At 42.4% G+C, this 24566-nt stretch overlaps 2 protein-coding genes across 2 annotated transcripts in view; both read left to right on the top strand.

Annotated features, from left to right (window-relative positions):
* Positions 1 to 1383: 1383 nt before the first annotated feature.
* The window catches only part of LOC123751008 (tripartite motif-containing protein 59-like), a 71616-nt gene continuing 48433 nt past the window's right edge, over positions 1384 to 24566 (top strand). The window contains exon 1 of the mRNA XM_069337007.1: positions 1384 to 1613. The gene's annotated coding sequence lies outside the window, so the exon portion shown is untranslated. The remainder of the gene's footprint in view (positions 1614 to 24566) is intronic.
* On the top strand, positions 11798 to 12961 carry LOC138371911 (tigger transposable element-derived protein 1-like). The gene is made up of 2 exons (XM_069336961.1): positions 11798 to 11978; positions 12012 to 12961. The coding sequence occupies exons 1-2, from the start codon at positions 11798 to 11800 to the stop codon at positions 12959 to 12961; spliced, it is 1131 nt and encodes a 376-aa protein (XP_069193062.1).

Genomic DNA, 24566 nt, shown 5'->3' with positions numbered 1-24566 from the left:
CACTCGTTGATGTAGATTCCCTTTCGTTGGGATGCAGCTGTCCGGACAAGGTGCGATTTTATGGACTGGGAAGCTAGCTTGAGGCGAATTTTTCGCTGGTTTAGACCTGATGGATTCTCTTTGCCTGCTCTGTAGGCAGCAATAATGTCGGTTTTGTTTACAGTGAACTGCAATTCTTTTTTTAAGAGATCCTGAACTATTTCAATACACTTTTCACCTTCACGTTCCACAGGAATATTTTGCGACGACACAATAACATAGTCAAGCAGCTTTTGCTGGTCCTGTTCATCCTAGGAGATGTAATGCACGAATGCAGATGCACGAATCTACCCCTATCTTAATTATGGTATCTGTGCATGGGGGTCTACCACTGCAAACCACCTTAAGCCCATCATCACCCAGCAAAAATCTGCTATCAGAATAATAGCTAACTCTGCTTTCAGACAACACTCAGCTCCCTTGTTTAAATCCATAAACTTGCTAAATATTAACTCCCTCCACACATTTTCTTGTGTCAACTACATTTACAAAACCCTGTTCTTAAATGCAAACCATGTTCTGAAACTCTCCCTGGACAGATGTAATAGGACCCATTATCACCACACCAGAAATAAATATCTCTTTGATATCCCCAGGGTCAAACTTAATCTGTGTAAACACTCTATGCAAATTAAGGGACCTAGTCTATGGAACTCACTCCCTAGTGAATTGAAAAACTGTAAAACTTTTGCCTTTTTAAAAGCCAAACCAAAAAGTACCTAATTTCATCTTCTTAGTTTCCTACACTGAGCTTTAAATTTGCTCTGTACCTAGTGTTACCCAATCTCCTAATTTTTATGTAATATCAAACAACCTTATCATTGTGTTCATTGCTGTCTTCTTTTATGTGCTAGCCATATGCTGTATGGTGACTACCAATTTTTGTCAACTACCATTCAAGCTGTCATTGCAATCAATCTTATATTGTTTCTGCTGTATTGTGCCTACCAATTTTTGTCAACTACCATTCAAGCTGTCATTGCAATCAATCTTAGCTACCTATGTGCTTTAATATACTGTACCTACAATTTTCTCTCATCTTTTTTTTTCATTTCATGTAACTGTTATCATTTTTTTGTCTATAAATTTTGCAAGTATTTACCTCCTTAAAATTTTCTTAGATTAAGGACCTGCCCGAAACGCTGCGCGTGCCAGTGGCTTTACAAGATTGTAATTACCATATTTGTATCCTCACATTCCTTATGTACATTCTTGTATATGCACAAATAAATAAATAAATATATTAAAGGTCGGCAAAAAATCAGTAACCAAAGAAAATGGGAAGAGGAACGTGGTGGGTAAGCGAGCGAGCGAGTGACGTCATCACAACAAAGGTTGCTATAGACGTCTCCACGACTCGTGAAGTTCGCCTGTCTTAAAGACCTGTGTCCACAATACCCGCCAAATTGTCCCTCCCACAGTACTCTCAGGACACTTATGGCAGTGTAAGTGTGTGGTGAGGCCACACCACTGAAGACATTGAGGATATACCACGAGGGAGAGACGAAACTGTTGAACGAAGGAGTCACTGGCGCCACCTGACCATCTTGTTCCTCGCACTCTCATCATCCTCCGTAAGTACTTGAGTGCATTACCTGGTTGATACCTGCTTGATGGGGTTCTGGGAGTTCTTCTACTTCCCAAGCCCGGCCCAAGGAAAGGCTCTACTTGTGAGAGTTTGGTCCACCAGGCTGTTGCTTGGAGCGGCCCGCAGGGCCACATACCCACCACAGCCTGGCTGATCCGGAACTTCTCTTAGAAAACAGTTCAGTTTTCTCTTGAAGATGTCCACGGTTGTTCCGGCAATATTTCTTATAGTCACTGGGAGAACGTTGAACAACCGTGGACCTCTGATGTTTATACAGCGAAGAGTTAGGGGTGACACGATAGAGGTTTACAAGTGGATGAATGGACACAACAAAGGGGATATTAATAGGGTATTAAAAGTATCAGCACAAGACAGAACACGAAACAATGGGTATAAATTGGATAAATTTAGATTTAGGAAAGACTTGGGTAAATACTGGTTCGGTAACAGGGTTGTTGATTGTTGATTTGTGAAACCAATTACCGCGTAACGTAGTGGAGGTGGGGTCCCTCGATTGTTTCAAGCGCGGGTTAGACATGTAAATGAGTGGGATTGGGTGGTTATAGATAGGAGCTGCCTCGTATGGGCCAATAGGCCGTCTGCAGTTGCCTTTGCTCTTATGTTCTTATGTTCTCTGATTGTGCCTATGGCATCTCTGCTCTTCACTGGTTCAATCCTGCATTTTCTTCCATATCATTCACTCCAGTACGTTGTTATTTTACTGTGTAGATTTGGGACGTGGCCCTCCAGTATTTTCCATGTGTATATTATTTGGTATCTCTCTCGTCTCCATTCTAGAGAGTACATTCGGAGAGCTTTGAGACGATCCCAATAATTTAGGTGTTTTATCTCAGCGATGCGTGCCGTATATGTTCTCTGTATTCCCTCTATTTCAGCAATCTCTCCTGCTCTGAAGGGGGGAAGTGAGTACTGAGCTTTCTGCTCCACCATTGTCTGCTCCAACATTGTCTTACACCCCCAACATACAATTGTTAATAATAAAAATAATAAAAATTTATTTAGGAAAAGTATATACATAGTTGCAGAGTTACAGTACAAACATACTGTTTGATTTAAAGATAGAGGTAATACATACAATACCTAAAGCCACTAGTACGCATAGCGTTTCGGGCAAGGTGAGGTGGGGAAAAAAAAACACTTAGACTAAAACTTAATAGTAATTGAGCTTAAAGTATAATTGCATTGAAAGAAAAAAATAAAAATAATAAAAGATGAAAAAAGGGGGGAACATGGTAGAAAATAGTTAATATACAAGTTGGTCAACAAACACCATTTTTTTTTTCTTCAACAAAAATGTTGGGGTATGGAAATAGGACTATGGAATTGTTGGAGGTGTAATGTAGGCCAGTAGAATTGTTGGGGTAAATTATATGCCAATGGCATTGTTGGGGTGTGGACATTGGCCTATCGAATAATGATAACTTTTATAATAATAATAATAATGAGAAATTCCACTGGGACTGTGTAGTGTTGCAAACCCATGACCAAGGCATTGCCAGCTGCATACTCTACCACTGTACCACCACTGACTTAATTACAATCGGATTTCTACTGATATCACAGGAAGTCTGTGATATCCTGATATCACAGTCCTGAAGCCAGTCCAAGTTTTATGTAAGACCCCCAAGCACTCAGGTGAAGGATAAAGTACTGTAGTTCAACATTGTATGCACAACTTCAGATACACAGAAAATCACACTAAGGTGATATACATCAATGAACAATCCACTGAGGCTGTGAGGTAATGCAAACATTGCAGGTTTGCATCATCTCGCAGCCCGAGGGAATTTTCTCATTGATGTATATCACTTTAGTGTGATTTTCTTTGTAAATAATAATAATAATATTATTATTTATTCAAAAGATGGTGTGTACAAAGAACATAAGAATATTGTTCAATTGAAGGGACAGAAGTTACACATACTAATGAAGCCACTATTACGCAAAGCGTTTCGGGCAAAATTAATAATAATATAGAAATTTTTTAATTAAAGTTGTGACGGGATAAAACACTTAATACTATTAGAGAAGTAAGCTAACAAAATGAGAATGTTCAAGGAAAATAAAAAATTAATACAAAGAAGGTGATACTTAAAGATGACAAGCATAGACTATTACATTATGGAGTCAGTAGTTCTAGCAACAGTACAGTAGTTTATTTACATTAATTATAGAATGGAAATACAAGGTGTAATTTAGAAAAGCAAGTGAACTATTCCTCATAACATTTTCTTTGAACATATCAGAACATAGAGTAACATACTATAATTTAAGGTTAATTTGGCCAACAGTTTCAAATAACCAAGATCATAAAGGACACGAGTAAACACTTTATCAAAGAAATGCATGAAATTAGATGACATTAAATGTAGACAGTAAATGTAGAAATTAAATGTGTGTACTCGCTTGAATGAACTATATGGGGCATAGCCGATTCATTCCAGTGTCGAATTCATTCCATCCGTTCGGCCCCAGCAACCCCCTTCCCCCCCCCCCCAAAAAAAAAATACAATCACATTAATGCATATGCCAGTCCACATTTGCCTTATGAAAAATTTAAATAATAAAAAATTTGTATTGCAATGAAATAAATTGATATTGCATGTTACAGTTCTGTACTTACCTTACCAGTTGAGTTTTGTAGTGCAAACTTTGTTAGCCTCAATATCCTGTGAGTGTCACACACATGAATATAAATTGTTTAAAGAACAGTAACTTTTCTAACAAATGTACATTATACACTACAGTCTGTACATAAAGTACAGACCAATAGAATCACACTACTGCAGTACACTTATATCATATAAACTACACTTTGTACATTTAATGTCATTAGAACTGTGCTGTACAGCTCAATTGGTACTCCCAGGTAAGTTATGGATAGTGCTGGTCCAGTTGCCTGGGCATCCTCAGAAGGTGAGTCCTTGCTAGTGCTGGGTGCTGATCCTGTTGCCTGGACATCCTTGGAAGGTGAGTCCTTGCTAGTGCTGGGTGCTGGTCCAGTTGCCTGGACATCCTTGGAAGGTGAGTCCTTGCTAGTGCTAGGTGCTGGTCCAATTGCCTGGGCATCCTTGGAAGGTGAGTCCTTGCTAGTGCTGGGTGCTGGTCCTGTTGCCTGGACATCCTTCGAAGGTGAGTCCTTGCTAGTGCTGGGTGCTGGTCCTGTTGCCTGGACATCCTCGGAAGGTGAGTCCTTGCTAGTGCTGGGTGCTGGTCCTGTAGGCCTACTGTGAAACCGTACTAAAAACTTTGGAATCTTAGATTGTTTCTTTGTCGTGTGCTTCATTATAATATCTTTCATGTCCTTTAGGTGCAGGTAATAATCTGTCAGCTCTTCATTATCAGTTACAGCAACCAAATCAAGCAGATCATTAACCTTTTGCAATGATGCAGCATATGGAATAGGTAACACACTATCATCTTCCTCTTCCACATCTTCATCATTATTACCAGTAACAGACTAGATAATCTCATTATCAGTTAATTCACCATAACCTGGATCATCAGCATCATTATCTAACCATGCATTCACATCAGAAAGTTGCACATCTTCCTCACATGCATCTCTGAATGTCTCAAAAATCGCATTATCATAGCCCTCAAAATCATAGTAATCTTCATCTTCATTCTAACCAGGTACCGGACTCAGAATTTTATTCCATGCATTCTTTAATGTGGTGACCTTTAACTCGCTCCATTCTTTGGCCTAGTTGTAAATTGCATCTTTAATTGAATATTTCTTGAAGTTTTCTAGTGTTCTACTAGCCTTTGTATAAACAAATCCACAAGGGGCCGTGACGAGGATTCGAACTTGTGTCCGAGAGCATACTTTGTATCCTTATTAGTCACTGTGTTGCTCGGGCTCCAAATATGGCACCCCCCTCTGTGTGCAGGAAATAAATTCTTGGCAAAATTTTTTTTCTCTTCTAATGTTAAAATAAAGTCTCTGATCACGGGAAACTAAAAAATAAATATTGTACGTGACATACTTTAGCCGTGATGGAGCTGGGAAGTTGAGCAAATTTTGGGCACTAGGCGATGGAGCGCTCGGGGTTCATCGCTATGCTCAAAATTATGGGGCTTATATATGTGACACACATATATATATTATATATATATATATATATATATATATATATATATATATATATATATATATATATATATATATATATATATATTTATTTATTTATTTATTTATTTATTTTTTTATTTATTTATATACAAGAAGGTACATTGGGTTTGTGAGAATACATAGCATGGTATTTACAATCTTGTAAAGCTGCTAATACGCACAGTGTTTCGGGCAGGTCCTTAATCTAACAGATAATTTTAAGTAGGTAAATTCTAGCAGAATTAATAAAATGATAACAGATACATTGCAAGAAAAAAATGAGATGAGAGAGATTAGTAGGTATATTAAAGCACTTTGGTATATTAAAGCTCTGATTGATTGCATTGACAGCTTGATTGGTAATTTAAACAAAGATTAATAGGGACGATACAGCAAATTGATAGCACATATAAGAAGACAGCAATGATCACAATGGTAAAGTTGTTTGGATTGGGTACATCAAGATTGGGAGATTGGGTAGCACTAGATACAGTGCAATTTTAAAGCAACAAGGTAGAAAACTATGAAGATGAAATTAGGTACTTTTTAGTTTTGTTTTTGAATGACGCCAAAGTTGGACAGCTTTTCACTTCATTAGGGAGTGAGTTCCATAGACTGGGTCCCTTTATTTGTATAGAGTGTTTACTCAGATTAAGTTTGACTCTGGGGATATCACAGAGATATTTATTTCTGGTGTGTTGATAATGGGTCCTATTACATCTGTCCAGGGAGAGTTTCAGTGCAGGATTTGCATTTAAGAACAGGGTTTTGTAAATGTAATTGACACAAGAGAATGTGTGGAGTGAGATTATATTTAGCATGTTTAGGGAGTTAAACAAGGGGGCTGAGTGTTGTCTGAAAGCAGAATTGGTTATTGTTCTGATAGCAGATTTTTGCTGGGTAATGATGGACTTGAGGTGGTTTGCAGTGGTTGAACCCCATGCACAGATACCATAATTACGATAGGGATAGAGAAGTGCATAATATAGTGAGATGAGAGCAGAGTTAGGTACATAATATCTGATTTTGGAGAGTATACCAACTGCTTTAGAGACTTTCTTAGTTATGTGTTGTATGTGGGTGCTGAAGTTGAGTCTCTTGTCTAGGAATAGGCCATGAAACTTTCCATCATTTTTATTACTAATCTTAACATTGTCTATCTGAAACTGAATTGCATTTGTTGATTTGCTACCAAATAAGATGTAGTAGGTCTTTTCTATGTTAAGTGATAGTTTGTTGATTGACATCCATAGTGGACTTTTTTTTAGCTCATTATTAACAACATTATTTAGTGTATGTAGGTTGGGGTTAGAGTAGATGAGGGTAGTATCATCAGCAAACAATATAGGTTTCAGAATGTTAGAGACATTAGGCAGATCATTGATGTATATAAGAAATAGGAGAGGTCCCAAGATGCTGCCCTGTGGCACTCCGCACTTTTATTGGTAGAGTGGGAGAGGTTATATCATTGATGGCTACACATTGGTGTCTATCACTATGATAGGATTGGATATACAGTGTGTCCTCACTTGAACGAACTATATGGGGCGAAGCCGATTCGTTCCAGTGCGGAATTCGTTCCATCCGTCCGGCCCCAACAACCTTCTTATTTTTTTTTTTTTTAAACATATGCCAGGACACATTAGTTTGTTTCTTTGTTGTGTGGTGCTTCATTATAATATCTTTCATGCTCTTTTGGTGTCAATAATCTGAGATGCGAGAATCACCATCCCCCACCCCACTCACACCATCCCCCACACCACCCACACCATCCCCCACACCACCCACACCATCCCCCACACCATCCCCCACACCACCCACACCATCCCCCACACCACCCACACCATCCCCCACACCACCCACACCATCCTCCACACCACCCACACCATCCCCCACACCACCCACACCATCCCCCACACCACCCACACCATCCTCCACACCACCCACACCATCCCCCACACCACCCACACCATCCCCCACACCATCCTCCACACCACCCACACCATCCCCCACACCACCCACACCATCCCCCACACCACCCACACCATCCCCCACACCACCCACACCATCCTCCACACCACCCACACCATCCTCCACACCACCCATACCATCCTCCACACCACCCATACCATCCCCCACACCACCCATACCATCCCCCACACCACCCATACCATCCCCCACACCACCCACACCATCCCCCACACCCCCACACCATCCTCCACACCACCCACACCATCCTCCACACCACCCACACCATCCTCCACACCACCCATACCATCCCCACACCACCCACACCCCCACACCATCCCCAACACCACTAACACCATTTGCCCCCACCACCCACACTCCCCACACCACCACCCACACCATCCTCCACACCACCCATACCATCCCCCACACCACCCATACCATCCCCCACACCACCCATACCATCCCCCACACCATTCCCCAACACCACCCACACCATCCCCCACACCACCCACACCATCCCCCACACCACTAACACCATTCGCCCCCACCACCCACACTCCCCACACCACCACCCACACATCCCACACCACCACCCACACACCCCACACCACCACCCACATCATCCCCCACACACCCCACATCATCCCCCACACCATTCCCCACATCATCCCCCACACCACCCACACCATCCCCCACACACCCCACATCATCCCCCACACACCCCACACCACCCACATCATCCCCCACACCCAACCACATCACCCACACCACCCAAACCACACCACACCACACCATCCACGGGGTGTATTGAAGCAGCAGGCTTGGAAGAGTCTCAACTCGCCAGACAAAAAAAAAATGATGGGTTGACAGGTCTCCTCTCACACCTCCAGGATCCCTCCTCCCCCCCACCCCCCAGGTACCCGGCCATACACACCACAATGCCAAGTCAGCTATTGTTTTCTACAGGAAACAATAAAACATGTTAATGATTAATAATGTGTATTAATACACGAAAATTAACATATTTTGGCATAAATATTTTACAGCTAAGATTGAGATTTATAATGGAGTATGAATGAGAGGTTTGGCAGCCATGCGTGGTCACCACCCTACTCTATCCACTTCCACCTCCCCTGACAACACCTTCCATCACTGACCCCACCTGCCTCTTTCCACCACCTGCCTCCCCTGACACCGCCTGCCTCCCTGCCTCCCTTGACCCCACCTGCCTCCCCTGACCCCACCTGCCTCCCCTGACCCCACCTGCCTCCCCTGACCCCACCTGCCTCCCCTGACCCCACCTGCCTCCCCTGATACCACCTGCCTCCCCTGACCCCACCTGCCTTCCCTGACACCACCTGCCTCCCCTGACCCCACCTGCCTCCCCTGACACCGCCTGCCTCCCCTGACACCGCCTGCCTCCCCTGACCCCACCTGCCTCCCCTGACCCCGCCTGCCTCCCCTGACCCCGCCTGCCTCCCCTGACACCACCTGCCTCCCCTGACCCCACCTGCCTCCCATGACACCGCCTGCCTCCCCTGACACCGCCTGCCTCCCCTGACCCCGCCTGCCTCCCCTGACCCCGCCTGCCTCCCCTGACCCCGCCTGCCTCCCCTGACCCCACCTGCCTCCCATGACACCGCCTGCCTCCCATGACACCGCCTGCCTCCCCTGAAACCGCCTGCCTCCCCTGACCCCACCTGCCTCCCCTGACACCGCCTGCCTCCCCTGACACCGCCTGCCTCCCCTGACACCGCCTGCCTCCCCTGACACCGCCTGCCTCCCCTGACACCGCCTGCCTCCCCTGACCCCGCCTGCCTCCCCTGACACCACCTGCCTCCCCTGACCCCACCTGCCTCCCATGACACCGCCTGCCTCCCCTGACACCACCTGCCTCCCCTGACCCCACCTGCCTCCCATGACACCGCCTGCCTCCCCTGACACCGCCTGCCTCCCCTGACACCGCCTGCCTCCCCTGACCCCACCTGCCTTCCCTGACACCACCTGCCTCCCCTGACCCCACCTGCCTCCCATGACACCGCCTGCCTCCCCTGACCCCACCTGCCTCCCCTGACACCACCTGCCTCCCCTGACCCCACCTGCCTCCCATGACACCGCCTGCCTCCCATGACACCGCCTGCCTCCCCTGACACCGCCTGCCTCCCCTGACACTGCCTGCCTCCCCTGACACCACCACAAATGATGCTAGCCACCTCACCAAGGCCTAACGTTCACACGACCTGTGCTTGTTTTATTGGTCTACTCAAAATTTATTCTAAATAGATATTAGTACAGTACGTAGGCTGTTAGAGGGATGGATCCAGGAAACAAACCCCCCCCCCCCACCCACCCCCCCAATGGCTCAGGGAGCGACCGGCCGGCCACACAATGCCAGCTGTTATCTACACCCCAATTGTATTAAAAATTCTGTGAAAAGGATATGTGTTCAAACTGTTTAAAATATGTACTGTATATATTACAATTTTCACCATTATTATTGCTCCAATATGACATTTTTCTAATAAAAAGGCTATTTTCAGTATAGATAATGCGATAATTATCATTAAATTGACTCTTGGCATCTGACGAGGAGAGGAGAGTGAGTGGTCTCTGTGGTGGAGGAATGAGGGTGGGGGCGAGGGAGCATGGAGGCGCCAGTCACGTGTTGCCTCTTGCCTCCTAGCAACAACTCTCTCACTAATGCCCCCTGACACCATTTTATCACCATTTTTATCACCTTTTCTCCCTAGAAACAATGGGTAAGGTTAATAAAACACTACATAACTGTTTACACTCTGGCGAATCATAGTTGATGACAGCCAGCTCCGACGCTCGGCCTCAGTGACCGCTTGGACGAACATTCCTCACTTAATCGAACATTTGTATGTTCCACTGAACATTTGGTACCGAATTTAATTTGTTCGGCTCTTCCGGGAATTCGATAGAGCGGGGTTCGTTAGTCTGAGGAAGCACTGTAGTCCAGGGCATGGCCTCGGATTCCATTGTAACACCGTAAAGGTGTTTTGTTTTGTTGTATTTAATATATATATATATATATATATATATATATATATATATATATATATATATATATATATATATATGTATATACATATATATATATGTATATACATATATATATACAGTGGTACCTTGCATAACGATCGCCCCACAAGGCGTATATTTTGGGTAACGACTGGCCCGATCGGCGAGAAATTGTCCCATATGACGAACGCTCGTTTGTGTAACGTCAACACCACATGGTGGGGTCACGCCGCCACTGTCTACAGTGTTGTATTGGTGTCTCACACGACCAGTATCCGTCTGTATCGCTCCACACACAATTCTGATATTCGTGTTTTGTTTTTTTTGTGGTTTTGTGACTACAATTCTGAACGCACGATGTCGTCTCGTCCAAGAAGCAGCCTGCGAAAGCAGGAGTTTGCAAGGGGAAGAAAGAGGCAATCACTGTGGAAGTGAAGAAAGAGATCATAGCAAAGCACGAGCGTGGTATTCGTGTGGTTGATCTTGCCAGGGAGTATGGCAGGGCTCCCTCAACAATATCCACCATACTGAAGGGCAAGGATAAATATAAGACGCTTGACATGGCCAAAGGAGTTAGCAAGCTCACCAGCAAACGTCCAAAACTCCTGGAAGATGTGGAACGGCTACTGCTGGTGTGGATGAATGAACGACAATTGCATGGCGTTTGTGTCTCTGAAGCTATCGTTTGCGCTAAGGCTAGGATGCTGTATGTGGACCTTGTCAGGAAGATACCAGGTGCGTCGTCTGAAGATGAGGAGGTATTTAGGGCAAGCCGTGGCTGGTTTGAGAACTTTAAGAAAAGGAGTGGTATACACAGTGTTGTGCGACATGGGGAGGCTGCCAGCTCTGATAAAGGTGGTGCTGAGGCTTTTGTGCCAGAGTTCCAGAAATTTGTTGATCAGGAGCAGTTTCTGCCACAAAAAGTTTTCAATTGTGACGAGACCGGCCTTTTTTGAAAAAAACTGACGAAGAGGACCTACATCACGCAAGAGGAACAATCATTGCCTGGCCACAAACCGATGAAGGATCGCCTTACTCTCGTGCTCTGCGCCAATGCAAGTGGCGATTGCAAGGTCAAGCCGCTGCTCGTCTATCACTCAGAAAATCCACGAGTGTTCAAGGCGTTTAAGGGTCACAAGACACGGCTGAATGTGATGTGGAGGTCGAACAAGAGGTCCTGGGTCACGCAGATCTTCTTTAGTTAGTGGGTAAATGACGTTTTCGGCCCCACAGTGAGAAATTATCTCGTCGACAAGCAGTTACCACTCAAGGCCTTGCTTGTGCTCGATAATGCACCTGCGCATCCTTGCCAACTGCAAGATGATCTGTTCCCTGAAAATCAGTTTATCACCATCAAGTTTCTTCCTCCAAACACCACGCCACTCCTCCAACCCATGGATCAGCAGGTCATTGCTAACTTTAAGAAGCTCTATATGAAGGCCTTGTTGGAGAGATGTGTTCATGTGATTGACACCACAGAGCTGACCCTCAGACAATTCTGGAAGGAGCAGTTCAATATCATGGGGGCCTTGCGTTTGATAGATAAGGCCTGGGAAGGGGTGTCACAGAGAACCCTACACTCTGCATGGCGAAACTTGTGGCCTGAGGGTGTCCCTGAGCGAGACTTCGAAGGTTTCGGTCCTGCACCTGCATCTGCATCCGCACCTGTGGATGACCCGGAGGCTCTTTTAGTGGATGATATTGTCGCTCTGGGACACACACTGGGTCTGGAGGTGGATGCTGCTGATGTGCAGGAGTTGGTGGAGGAGCACAGTGATGAACTGACCACCGAGGAACTCCTGGAACTGCAGAAAGAGCTGGTGCAACAGGAGGTACAGGAGCTCTCATCGGGGGAGGAGGAGGTCTGCGAGGATGCTATCCCATCTAGTGAGATCAGGGACGTGCTGGGCATGTTCGAAAAGGTGACAGCATTTGCGGAAAAGCATCACCCTGATAAGGCGGTGACAACACGGCGCGTGAACCTGTTTAATGACAATGTGCTGTCTCGATTTAGGGACATCCTCAAACGAAGACAACAGCAAGTGACACGCGATATGGTCAGTGGACAGGGTGGGAAGAGACGTGCTAGTGATATTGAACCACAACCCGGTCCTAGTGGGGTTAAATTCCCAAAGAGAGCGAGCCCGCCTGACCCAGAGGTGGTGTCTCCCTCCTCCCCATAAGCCCTCTCCTCCCTCCCTCCCGATCGGCTCCCTCAAGCCAGCAACGACTCTTCATAAGGTAAAGTGAATATACACATGGAAACAGTCAAACAAACATTTATTTAACTTGTACAGTATAATATTACCAGTGTATAATGTCATATTGTTGTTTTAGGGGGTGGAACAGATTATTTGTATTTACATTGTTTTGGGTGGGGAAAATTGTTTTGCATGACGCCGGTTTCACATGACGACAGCGGCGTTGGAACGGATTAAATTCGTTATGCGAGGTACCACTGTATATATATACATATATATATATGTATATATATATATATATATATATACAGTGGTACCTCGCATAACGAATTTAATCCGTTCCATGTTCGTCATGTGAAACGGACGTCATACAAAACGAGTGTCCCCCCATGTAACCAGTGTGATGCACTGTGTTTATTGTGGAATTCCCCCAGTGTGCATGACATCAAATGTTCCCCAAAATATCATTTTTCTTTGCAAAATGATAAATTACCATCGCTGAACATGTCTATGTAAAAATAATTACCAAATTCCACTTACTTTGGCTGTGAGGGCGTGGACAAGGTACGCTGTGATGTCATCAGGGCCTGGTCGCTCGTGTGTGAACTCCCAGACACGGTCACGCAGGCCATTCAAGCACCGTGTGTTGCCACAAATATATTTTCAAATATTTTTTCTATGCATTTCCAATGCGGTTTTATTTGTTTCTTTTATCGTATATGATGCATATTTGTGACATTTACAATATGTATACAGTAGAATGTTCATGATTTTCCATGAAACTGTGATACACGTGTCAGTAATGTGTCCACAATAAATGTTTATTGTCACAATATTACGTGGTAAAAATTCACTAAAATTACAATATGTACAGTTTCACATACTATTTACATAGTAACACACTGTATTACACACTCAGTACTTTGGAGGTGTGTAATAGTCAACGAAGTAGTCCATGGTACACAGCGCGACTTTGCTCTCCTTACACCACCTACAGATACATTTTCGTTTCCTGTTTCATTGTTCTGTGTGCTTGCAAATAACGCACTCGCGTGCACCCTTGGCTTTAGTACTTGTAGGTGGTATGTAGCCAAGCTTGTAAAGCATAAGGTAGTATTGAAACAATTATAGGAAAAGCTCAATTTGTAAGGTAGTCCTACTCAGACTACCTGACTAGTAATCGGTCAGGAAGAGATTCAGCTAGCCTCAAAGAGTGTCCATCAGTCAGGAAGAGATTCAGGTATTCTTGAAAATATCAATGAACCATGGAAGCCGCTAACACTGTTCATCTATGCTACTTGTATCAGATGCATCATCACTGAATGCAGAAAACGATTCATCTATGTATCATCTATATAAATTCGAGATGGCAAGTGGATACGCTCGCTGTATCATCCTCATAGGTGCTGTATCACTGGCATCCGACTGTTGTGTTAAGCCCTTATTGTGCCTAGCTTCACTAATGTTATGACCCTTATGTTCTTCAAACAATAGGGTCTGAATTGCACCGACTGAGCGCAGTCTTTCAACACCGTGTGGGACAGGTGTTTGAGAGCCAGAGGCACGTGTGCTACAAATGGTTGCTCACGCAGTACTAACCCAGCCAGCAGCCCTTGTCTTTCATATTCGTTATAGCAAAAGATTCGTTCAGTGTTTGTTGGGTAGACTGCTCCATTATGACAATCTTTCTTTGTTTCAAATGTGTTCCATTTGTTTTGTATTTGTCACTTACGTCTCAATAATGGAGCAGCCTACTCGACAAACACTGAACGAACCTTTATGGCATTTGTTCATTTTTCAAATTGTTTCAAGTTCTTTTATTTTTCGTTTTTTTTTTTATTTAAGAAACATGGAGCAGCCGACCTGTAGACCATCGAACGAACCTTTTTGACATTTGTACTGGTTTTCAAAATTCTTCATTTTTTTTATTATTTACGTTTTTTGTATGTAAGAAACATGGAGCAGCCTACCTGCCAACCACCGAACGAACCTTTTGCTATAAGACAAATGAAAAATAAATATTGAACACATTTGAAGAAAGGAAAATGTCATAATGGTTTATTCAGTGTATGTAAGGTAGGCTTCTCCATTATTGAGACGTAAATGACAAATACAAAACAAATGGAACACATTTGAAACAAAGAAAGATTGTTATAATGGAGCAGCCTACCTGCCGAACACCGAACGAACCTTTTTGACATTTGTTGTATATCAGACATTTCATTTCTTTTTTCCTACAAAAACGTCAATGCTTTGCAACATCTCGGCAGTCACCCTTTTATATCCCAGCATCATTAGCATCTTTAAACAAGAACAACATAATTTATGTGCATCGTCGGAGGCGTCTAAGAATGTGCAAGAAGCAGCGTGACCCCACCATGTGGTGTTGACGTTACTCAAACCAGCGTTCGTCATACGGGACGATTTGACGCCGATCGGGCCGTTCGTTACCCAAAATGTTCGTCTTTTGGGGCGATCGTTATGCGAGGTACCACTGTATATATATATATACATATATATATATATACATATATATATATGTATATATATATATATATATATATATATATATATATATATATATATATGTATATATATATATATATATATATTTATATATATATATATATATATATATATATATATATATATATATATATATATATATATATATATATATATATATATATATATGTCGTACCTAGTAGCCAGAACGCACTTTTCAGCCTACTATGCAGGGCCCGATTTGCCTAATAAGCCAAGTTTTCCTGAATTAATATATTTTCTCTAATTTTTTTCTTATGAAATGATAAAGCTACACATTTCATTATGTATAAGGTTCAATTTTTTTTATTGGGGTTAAAATTAATGTAGATATATGACCGAACCTAACCAACCCTACCTAACCTAACCTAACCTATCTTTATTTGTTAGGTTGGGTTAGGTAGCCGAAAAAGGTAGGTTAGGTTAGGTTAGGTAGGTTAGGTAGTCGAAAAAACATTAATTCACGAAAACTTGGCGTTTTAGGCAAATCGGGCCTTGCATAGTAGGCCGAGAAGTGCGTTCTGGCTACTAGGTACGACATATATATATATATATATATATATATATATATATATATATATATATATATATATATATATATATATATATATATATATATATATATATATATAATATATAGTTATATAGTTCATGAGTCACAGACAAGGATTTGAAAGGTGCCATTCAGTCGGCCTGAAACTCACACCTCTAAGCGTTAATGACCTCAAGTTGACCTGAGGTCAGCTCAAGCAAATTTCACCTTGCTTCTGCTAATCTGATAATTGTAGCCTGATAGCCTTCAAACAAGCCGCCAGTTTTAGGTGTGGCTTGGTAGAATGCCTGGGGCTATCTACTTGTGGGCGGAGTTAGCTACTAGGTTTCCCAATATGTACTTGGAGAGCTGTAGATTCGGGAGGATAAGCAATAGGAGAACCGCCAGCAGAGCAGAACAGAAGACAGCATAGCCAGGGAGGCTGTCAGCCGGACGGGGCGGGACTGTTTCTGTCAACTACAGTCCCCCTCTCACTCTCTATCCAGCTATTGGCAGACACTTGGTGAGTTGAACATGGAAGGTGACTTAGTCGTGTTTACTAGTGTTGTGTGACTAGCAGGGGCAGACAGTGGTAATGGTCTCAAATTCTTGGGTAATGGCTCACTTTGTAATTTAATAGTGAACCTTCAGTTTGTTTGCTTGAATTATGATATCTATCCTTTTAAATATACTTGATGAATTTATTGAGAAATTCACTTACTTTTAATCTGATTTTAATTGTTCCTAGATTTGGGATTTTTGGATACAATATGCAAACTAAAGTGTAGAGTACTCCTGAGACTATGGGATTAAAGAATCTTGCCAGGAACATGATTCCAGTTGACATATGCTAATAACATCTTTTGATACAGACAAGTTCCATTCCTTGTCATGTATGTACTGTCTAGAATGGATGGTGGCAGCACTACTACTTCTACTATCTACTTTTGTACTTCTACCTACCTACCCTTCTACCTCTACCTCCACTCATCTCCATACTCTCTCTCTTCTCCCTCCGCCCCTCTCCAAACTCTCCCTTTCAACTGACGACCCTCCTCGCTCCTCCCACCTCCCTACCTCTCTCACCCCAAACCCTCACTCATTACGTCATTATCCATTTCTTCCCTTCTGGTTCTCGTATACGTTTGTAGCAGTGAAATGGTTCTGGAGTTTCTCTAGAGTTTGCGGGTAGCTGATCAAGTTACGGTGCCTTGTAGTTGTAGCACCTAGGTAATCAAATACCTGGGTTACAAGATGTTGAACAAGAGAGGTTGCAGTAGGAACTCTGGGGGGAACTCTAGAATAGTTGACTAACTGGGGGGCGAACTAATGGACTAAAGACAGCTATTTCCTCCACCCTCCGTTACACCATAATGATGGAGTTTAAGTAAGAGGTAGTTGCGATTAACAGTATCAAAGGCCTTTCTCAGGTCAATGAAGAGTCCAATCGGAAACTCATTTTTGTCAAGGGCTGAGTAAATTATATCAAAGAGACTAATAATTGTATCGTTGGTACTCTTTTGGGAGCAGAAGCCAAACTGACAGGGGCTGAGTATGTCAAATTTTACGAGGTAGGAGTAGAGCTGTTTGTAGATAATTTTTTCAAATATTTTTGATAGTATGGGTAGGTTTGATATTGGTCTATAATTGTTTATGTTTGCCGGATTACCTCCTTTATGAACTGGCGTTACTCTTGCATTTTTAAGAATATCAGGGAAGGTATGACACTCTAGGGATTTGTTGAACAGCAGAGCTATAGGTGGCGCAAGGGCATGGAAGGCGCTCTTGTATACAATGGATGGGATTTCACTGATGTTCCCAGCTTTGGTTTTTAGTGAGTGTATGATGGACACAACATCTGTCGGGCTGACTGGTGAAAGGAGAAGATAGTTTGGATAGCTGCCTGAGAGATATGTGTTGATATGTGTCTGAGTCTGTGGGATTTTACTGGCAAGGTTAGCACCAACCGATGAAAAGAAGCTATTAAATTCATTTGCCATTTTTAAATCAGTTGACACTGTGTAGCTATCCTTAGAGAGTATTTTCTGGTTGTGGGAGTGTCGTTTTGTTCCTAGGATATTAGAGATGGTTTTCCATGTGTTTTTCATGTTGCCTTTTGCTTCTTTGAATCTATTCTCATAATATGAAAGTTTAGCTTTTCTTATGATACTGGTAAGCACTGATGAGTACCTTTTAACTACTTCCTTTGTAACTAGGCCAATCCTAGATTTCTTTTCATATTCAAGTTTTTTGTTGATTGATTTGAGTATGCCACTTGTGAGCCATGGATTCACACAGAGATCACACTAACGTGATGCATCAAATGAACAAATCCATAAGGGTCGTGACGAGGATTCGAACCTGCGTCCGGGAGCATCCCAGACACTGCCTTAATCGACTGAGCTACGACAGGGTAAAAAGGGTTGAAACCAAAGTTCTACTGAACTTACTGGAGCCCGTAGCCTCTCCGAGGCACAAACCAGGCTTTTACACACCCCCCACCTGCACCCGAGCTATGTCAATAGGCCGTTCTCCCTCTTCGCCCTTACATCATCACACACAGAGATCACACTAAAGTGATGCATCAAATGAACAAATTCACAAGGGCCGTGACGAGGATTCGAACCTGCGTCCGGGAGCATCCCAGACACTGCCTTAATTGACTGAGCTACGACAGGGTAAAAAGAGTTGAAAGGGCTTTTTAGGGCTTTTTACTGAGCTACGACAGGGTAAAAAGGGCTTTTTACCCTGTCGTAGCTCAGTCGATTAAGGCAGTGTCTGGGATGCTCCCGGACGCAAGTTCGAATCCTCGTCACGGCCCTTGTGGATTTGTTCATTTGAGGCATCACTTTAGTGTGATCTCTGTGTGTGATGATGTAAGGGCGAAGAGGGAGAACGGCCTATTGACATAGCTCGGGTGCAGGGGGGGGGGGTGTAAAAGCCTGGTTTGTGCCTCGGAGAGGCTACAGGCTCCAGTAAGTTCAGTAGAACTTTGGTTTCAACCCTTTTTACCCTGTCGTAGCTCAGTCGATTAAGGCAGTGTCTGGGATGCTCCCGGACACAGGTTCGAATCCTCGTCACGGCCCTTGTGGATTTGTTCAGCCACGGATTGTTTATTCTTTTGTCAGTTACTTGTTTGATAAGGAGGGGACAGTGAGTATTGTAGAAGCTTAGAGTTTTGGAGAGAAAGAGGTTAGTTAATGAGTTTATATCCTGTGTATTCTTGAATTCAGATTCTCAGTTAATATTGTAAAGTGCATTTGAGAGATTGCCTAAAGCTGATTCACTGTGTAGCCTGAATGAGAGTTTCTTGCTTTCTGGTGGTGTTATGTCCATGTTTGCTATGAGGAAGGTACGATAGTGGTCAGTTGTTCAGTCATAGATTATACCAGATGTAAGGTGTATATTATATTCTACGATCAAACAGTGTTTTTGCTGTTATTACACTATATACACACATTGTATATAACCATCTACATGTGTGTTCACCATAACAAACCACTAAGTTGGTATGGTGAGCCCAAAAAACAAGATTGAGCTGCCACACCCAGCCAGTCCTCCCTCACTTCTCCAACACCTTACTCGCCAACATTCCTCCTCCCACCATACTGTTATTGTTTTTATTACACTATTTACACACATTAGGTATAAATATCAACATGTTTTATTCACCATAACAGTACAACTAAACTGGTATTATGTCCAAACAGAACAGTGGCCACCATACACTGCATGACAAGTCACACAGCAGACGACAATGCTACAAGTACGACGCCACCTCTCTCACCAAAATGGTTCCTCCCAATATACTCCTGTTGCTGTTATTACACTATATACACACACATTATATATATGTATCTACATTTGTGTTCATAGTGAACCACTAAGCTAGTATGGTGAGCAAAACAAGAGTGGCTGCCACACACTGATGCTACCTCGATTCCCTCCCTCCCTCACCAAAATTCCACCTCCCACATTACTATGCACAGCACTAATTATCACCACAATCCTGCTATTATCGTCCTATCATGGCTAAATAATACCAGTTACATATATATTTTGACATTATTTGGCAATGCTGTGGTCACAAGCTGAACAGCAGTGCTGTGAGCTCATGCTGCGTGCACCAGCCTTGGTTGCTCACTCAGTACTGAGGCTCTTACACCCGGGAATGTTGCCCACGATTTTTTTTTAAATGACGTCTGTTTATAAGAGCCCTGAGGAGGCTGATGTGAACCCCATGTAGCTGCGGGAGTTTTGAATCATACGCTATACCTATAAGATCCCCGAGGTGTGTTACGCACCACCCGTCGAGCGCCTACAAGCTCGTTGCGCAGTGCAGTGGTTAAGTATCTCGTCTTCCTCAGAGAGCAGAACTTCCATAATGTCTAAATTCATAGCTAAGGCATTAGCCTCAGACATTAGCCAGACAAAGCCTTTTGAGAGCATAGATAACCCCTAATCCATGGGCTGTATGTAGTGTTTGGTGGTAAAGCCATACATGTTATTTTGCCATCAGGCGATGTTAATTTAGCAATGGGGTGAGCTGGGGCATTATCTGTCAACAGCATTACCTTTACCTCAGCAGGATGAATTCTACACTCATTGATCTCCCGCTTTTTTACTAATTTATAAAAGTGATTCTGGAACCAATCCTCAAAAATAATCTGTGTGAACCAGGCATTTTTTGTGTTGTAGTAGATGACAGGTAGTCTGTTCATGCAGTTTTTCAATGCTTTTGGGTTGGCAGATTTCCCAACAATTGTGTACTTTGTTCGGTGACTGCCATCTGCGTTAGAGCACAATCTTGTTAATGATGCCATGCCTCTCTTTAAATCGACATTCCCATTCAATACAAGCCTTGAAATTGTCTATGTTTAACTTTACAGCAAGTCTTTCAGCGGCATTTCTAATAGAATCAACTGAAACAGCAATTCCTTTCGCACCAGCTGTGTAAACCATTTAAATACAGACGAGTCCAAACCCGTATACTTTGCAGGCCTCAATTTTTCCTGTTGCCTATTGCATCAGTTTGAGCAAAGAATTTCTTAATATTATCCTCTGCTTTTTTATATCACAAATTGTAGTTTTACCGATGTTGAATTCTTGGGCGAGTCAAATGACAGAGTATCCACGCTCTACTTTCTCTGTGAAGTCAACTGTCTGATCAATTATCAAATGTTTTCTCTTTTGTTTTATACCTTCAATACCATGAATGCTGCTCTGAGACATCTTGACAGATTAAATGATTTCAAACAGTAAAAATTGTTCAAATTTATCACAAAAATCCTTCGCACGTGAACCCAATGTTTTTACCCCAGGAGGAGGAGAAGCACATGGTGCCAGCCATCTCATCCAGGCCCAACGCGTTGACATGACCTGTGCTTATTTTATAGGCATACTAAAAATTTAATGTACATATTGACTGTTACAAATTGTTTTATTTAAAATATTATTATTGTTATAATTAGAGAAATATTGTTAGTTTTGAAGTTTTATGCATTTTATACAGTACAGTTCTGTATTAACCCTTAAACTGTGCATGGCATACATATATGACAGGACCTGATGGCAAAGTTCAATTTCTCAAATTTGCTCTAATGCTTTCCAATTTTTTTTGCATACTAGCAAATCCCGCAACTTTGTCTAAATTATCACAAACGTAACTTGAAAATTAAGAAAATAAAAAATAATTATAAAATTGAATATTTAAAACTTCAGATATTGAAATCAGCTGCAAAAATATAAACTATCACTAATTGTTCATTTGGTGTTATTATGCTCTCAGAATAGTATATGATCTTCATTTTCATAGATTTAGAATATATGTTTTCAGTTTAGTTTACTGTAAAAAATATCATCAATGTGGCATTTGAATTATGTGCCAAATTTAGAAAAAAAATTGATAACTACAAATGTTTAGGGTTTGTGAAAAATCCATTTTAATAGGATTGTAGAACAGACAACTGTGCACATTATTTGTAAAAATGGTGAGAATCGGTCAGAAACTGAATTTTTTGAAGCTGACTCAAAGTTTTAGAGATAATTGAAGTTAAATTTATCGACAATGAATAAGGTAGTTGTAATTCATTAATTTACTTATATGTTTTAATAAACGTTGTTTGGCATTCGTACTCAAATATGTGAAAGTTGTAGGTCAATATGTGTTGGAATGATGTCAAGAAAAAATACCCCCCCCAAAAAAAAAAAAAAAACTAAATACTGTATAGGAAAAATTATAATGATTTAGGGGATAAAAATGTATATAGTGGCACCTCGATTAACGAGTTTAATCCTTTCTGGCACCGAGCTCGTTATGTGGAAAACTCGTCTTTAGAAACAAATTTCCCCATATAAAATAAAGGAAATAAATTTAATCCGTTCCACTCACAAAAATATCCATACTTGTATGACATTTTATAATGTAAATATAATACTGCACATGTATTTATGAATGTTTTGTTGTACTATTTTCATGTTTACCTTATGAAGAGTTGTTGCTTGCTTGAATGAGACGATGGGGAGGTGGGAAGGAGGAGAGGGGTTATGGTGTGGAAGGAGAATCCACCTCTGAATCAGGGGGGCTCTCTCGGAAATTTCTCCCCACTGGGACTGGATTGTGGTTCACTATCACTGGCTCTTCTTTTCTCTACTTTTCCAAAGAACGTATCTATTGACAATTGCTTTTGTCTTTGTTTTAGGATGTTCCTAAAACGAGTCAGCAAATTGTCATTAAACATGTTCACACACAAGGTTGTCACTGCTTTATCAGGGCAGTTTTTCCAAGAATGCGGTCACCTTTCCAAACATTCCCAACACTTCCCTGATCTCACTGAAAGAGGCAGCATCCTCCCTTACCTCCTCATCCCCTTACTAATGGTGCAAATTGTTGATGAGGATCTGCCATACTCCATTGTGAGATCAGTCACACAGACACCACGCTCATGCTTTGCTATAATTTCCTTCTTCAAATCCATAGTAATTGTGTGTTTCTTCCTCTTGACAAGACTATCTTTAACAAGTAGCTTCTTTGGCGACATCTTGCGTTGCAAATTGTTGTCACAAAACCACAAAATACCGAAAGAAAAGCACAAATAAATGCAGAGGAATGCTTGTCATGCGCGATACAACAACAACACTGGCGTCGGAGGCGTCCGAGAATTTGTGAGAACCCGCGAGACGCTAGGAAGCACCATGTGGTTTTGCTCGTTAATAGAGGTGAAGCTCGTCAATAGAGACATATATGCTGTGAGTGGCTCACTCGTTACTCGAAATGATCTTAGATACAGCCGCTCGTTAATCGAGGTGCTACTGTACTTTATAAAAGTGATAAAGCCCTGATCATCAAAAACCGCCTAAAGAGACAAAGAAAATAGAATTTGAAATCTGTGAAAAACTCAGTCAAAAAAAAATTCAAAGTCCCAAGTTCTGCCAGTTGTGACTGATTTATTGGGTGACCAATTTCATTCTATCTTGACATAGTTAGGGATGGGTATGCACTCTCCAGGATGTAGAGGTTACATCAAAATGAGATAATAAACAAAGGAGATAAAAAATATATATATTTTTTGGATATTGGTGTCAGTAACAGATATTAACATTAGGCAATACATTTTTATGATATTTAACAAAATAGAGCATGATAACATACTCATTATTATTGGTATTATGATGTATTACTTGGCAATGCTATACAGACACCAGCTGCATATCCACTTTGTGGACACTTCTTGCTACTATTCTTCTTTGTACATTGGACAAGTGCTTACATCTCTTTATCACTGCATTATCCCTCAGTTCCAGTTAATAGGAGCTGTTCTCCTTATCAACAAAATGTTCTCCTTTTTAAAAGAAATTGTCTAAAATACATTTTTGAAAATATTAGGATGAAACTTGCATGACGCTTATGCCAATAAGTTGGAGATTTGTCTAACATTTAATATTAATTTTCACATAATTCAAATATTTTTTGCCCAGCCCCAGCTTTTACAGCCCAGGCTGTAGCAGCTTTAGGGTTAATGCACGTGGTTTGTATTACGTAGGCTGTTAGAGAGGGAGGGGAGGCAGCCGAGAACCCGCCCATACCCCCTTCCCCTTTCCTGCCCCACTCTCCTTACTCCTGCCCACCCTCCTTATTGCTGCCCCACCCTTCTTACTCCTGCCCACCTTTCTTACTCCTGCCCACCCTCCATACTCCTGCCCACCCTCCTTACTCCTGCCCACCCTCCTTACTCCTGTCCACCCTCCTTACTCCGGCCCACCCTCCTTACTCCGGCCCACCCTCCTTACTCCTGCCCACCCTCCTTACTCCTGCCCACCCTCCTTACTCCTGCCCACCCTCCTTACTCCTGCCCACCCTCCTTACTCCGGCCCACCCTCCTTACTCCGGCCCACCCTCCTTACTCCGGCCCACCCTCCTTACTCCTGCCCACCCTCCTTACTCCTGCCCACCCTCCTTACTCCTGCCCACCCTCCATACTCCTGTCCACCCTCCTTACTCCTGTCCACCCT

The sequence above is a fragment of the Procambarus clarkii genome, chromosome 37 (assembly GCF_040958095.1).
Source record: "Procambarus clarkii isolate CNS0578487 chromosome 37, FALCON_Pclarkii_2.0, whole genome shotgun sequence".
Taxonomy (NCBI): domain Eukaryota; kingdom Metazoa; phylum Arthropoda; class Malacostraca; order Decapoda; family Cambaridae; genus Procambarus; species Procambarus clarkii.
This window is presented reverse-complemented; position numbering and strand designations above follow the sequence as displayed.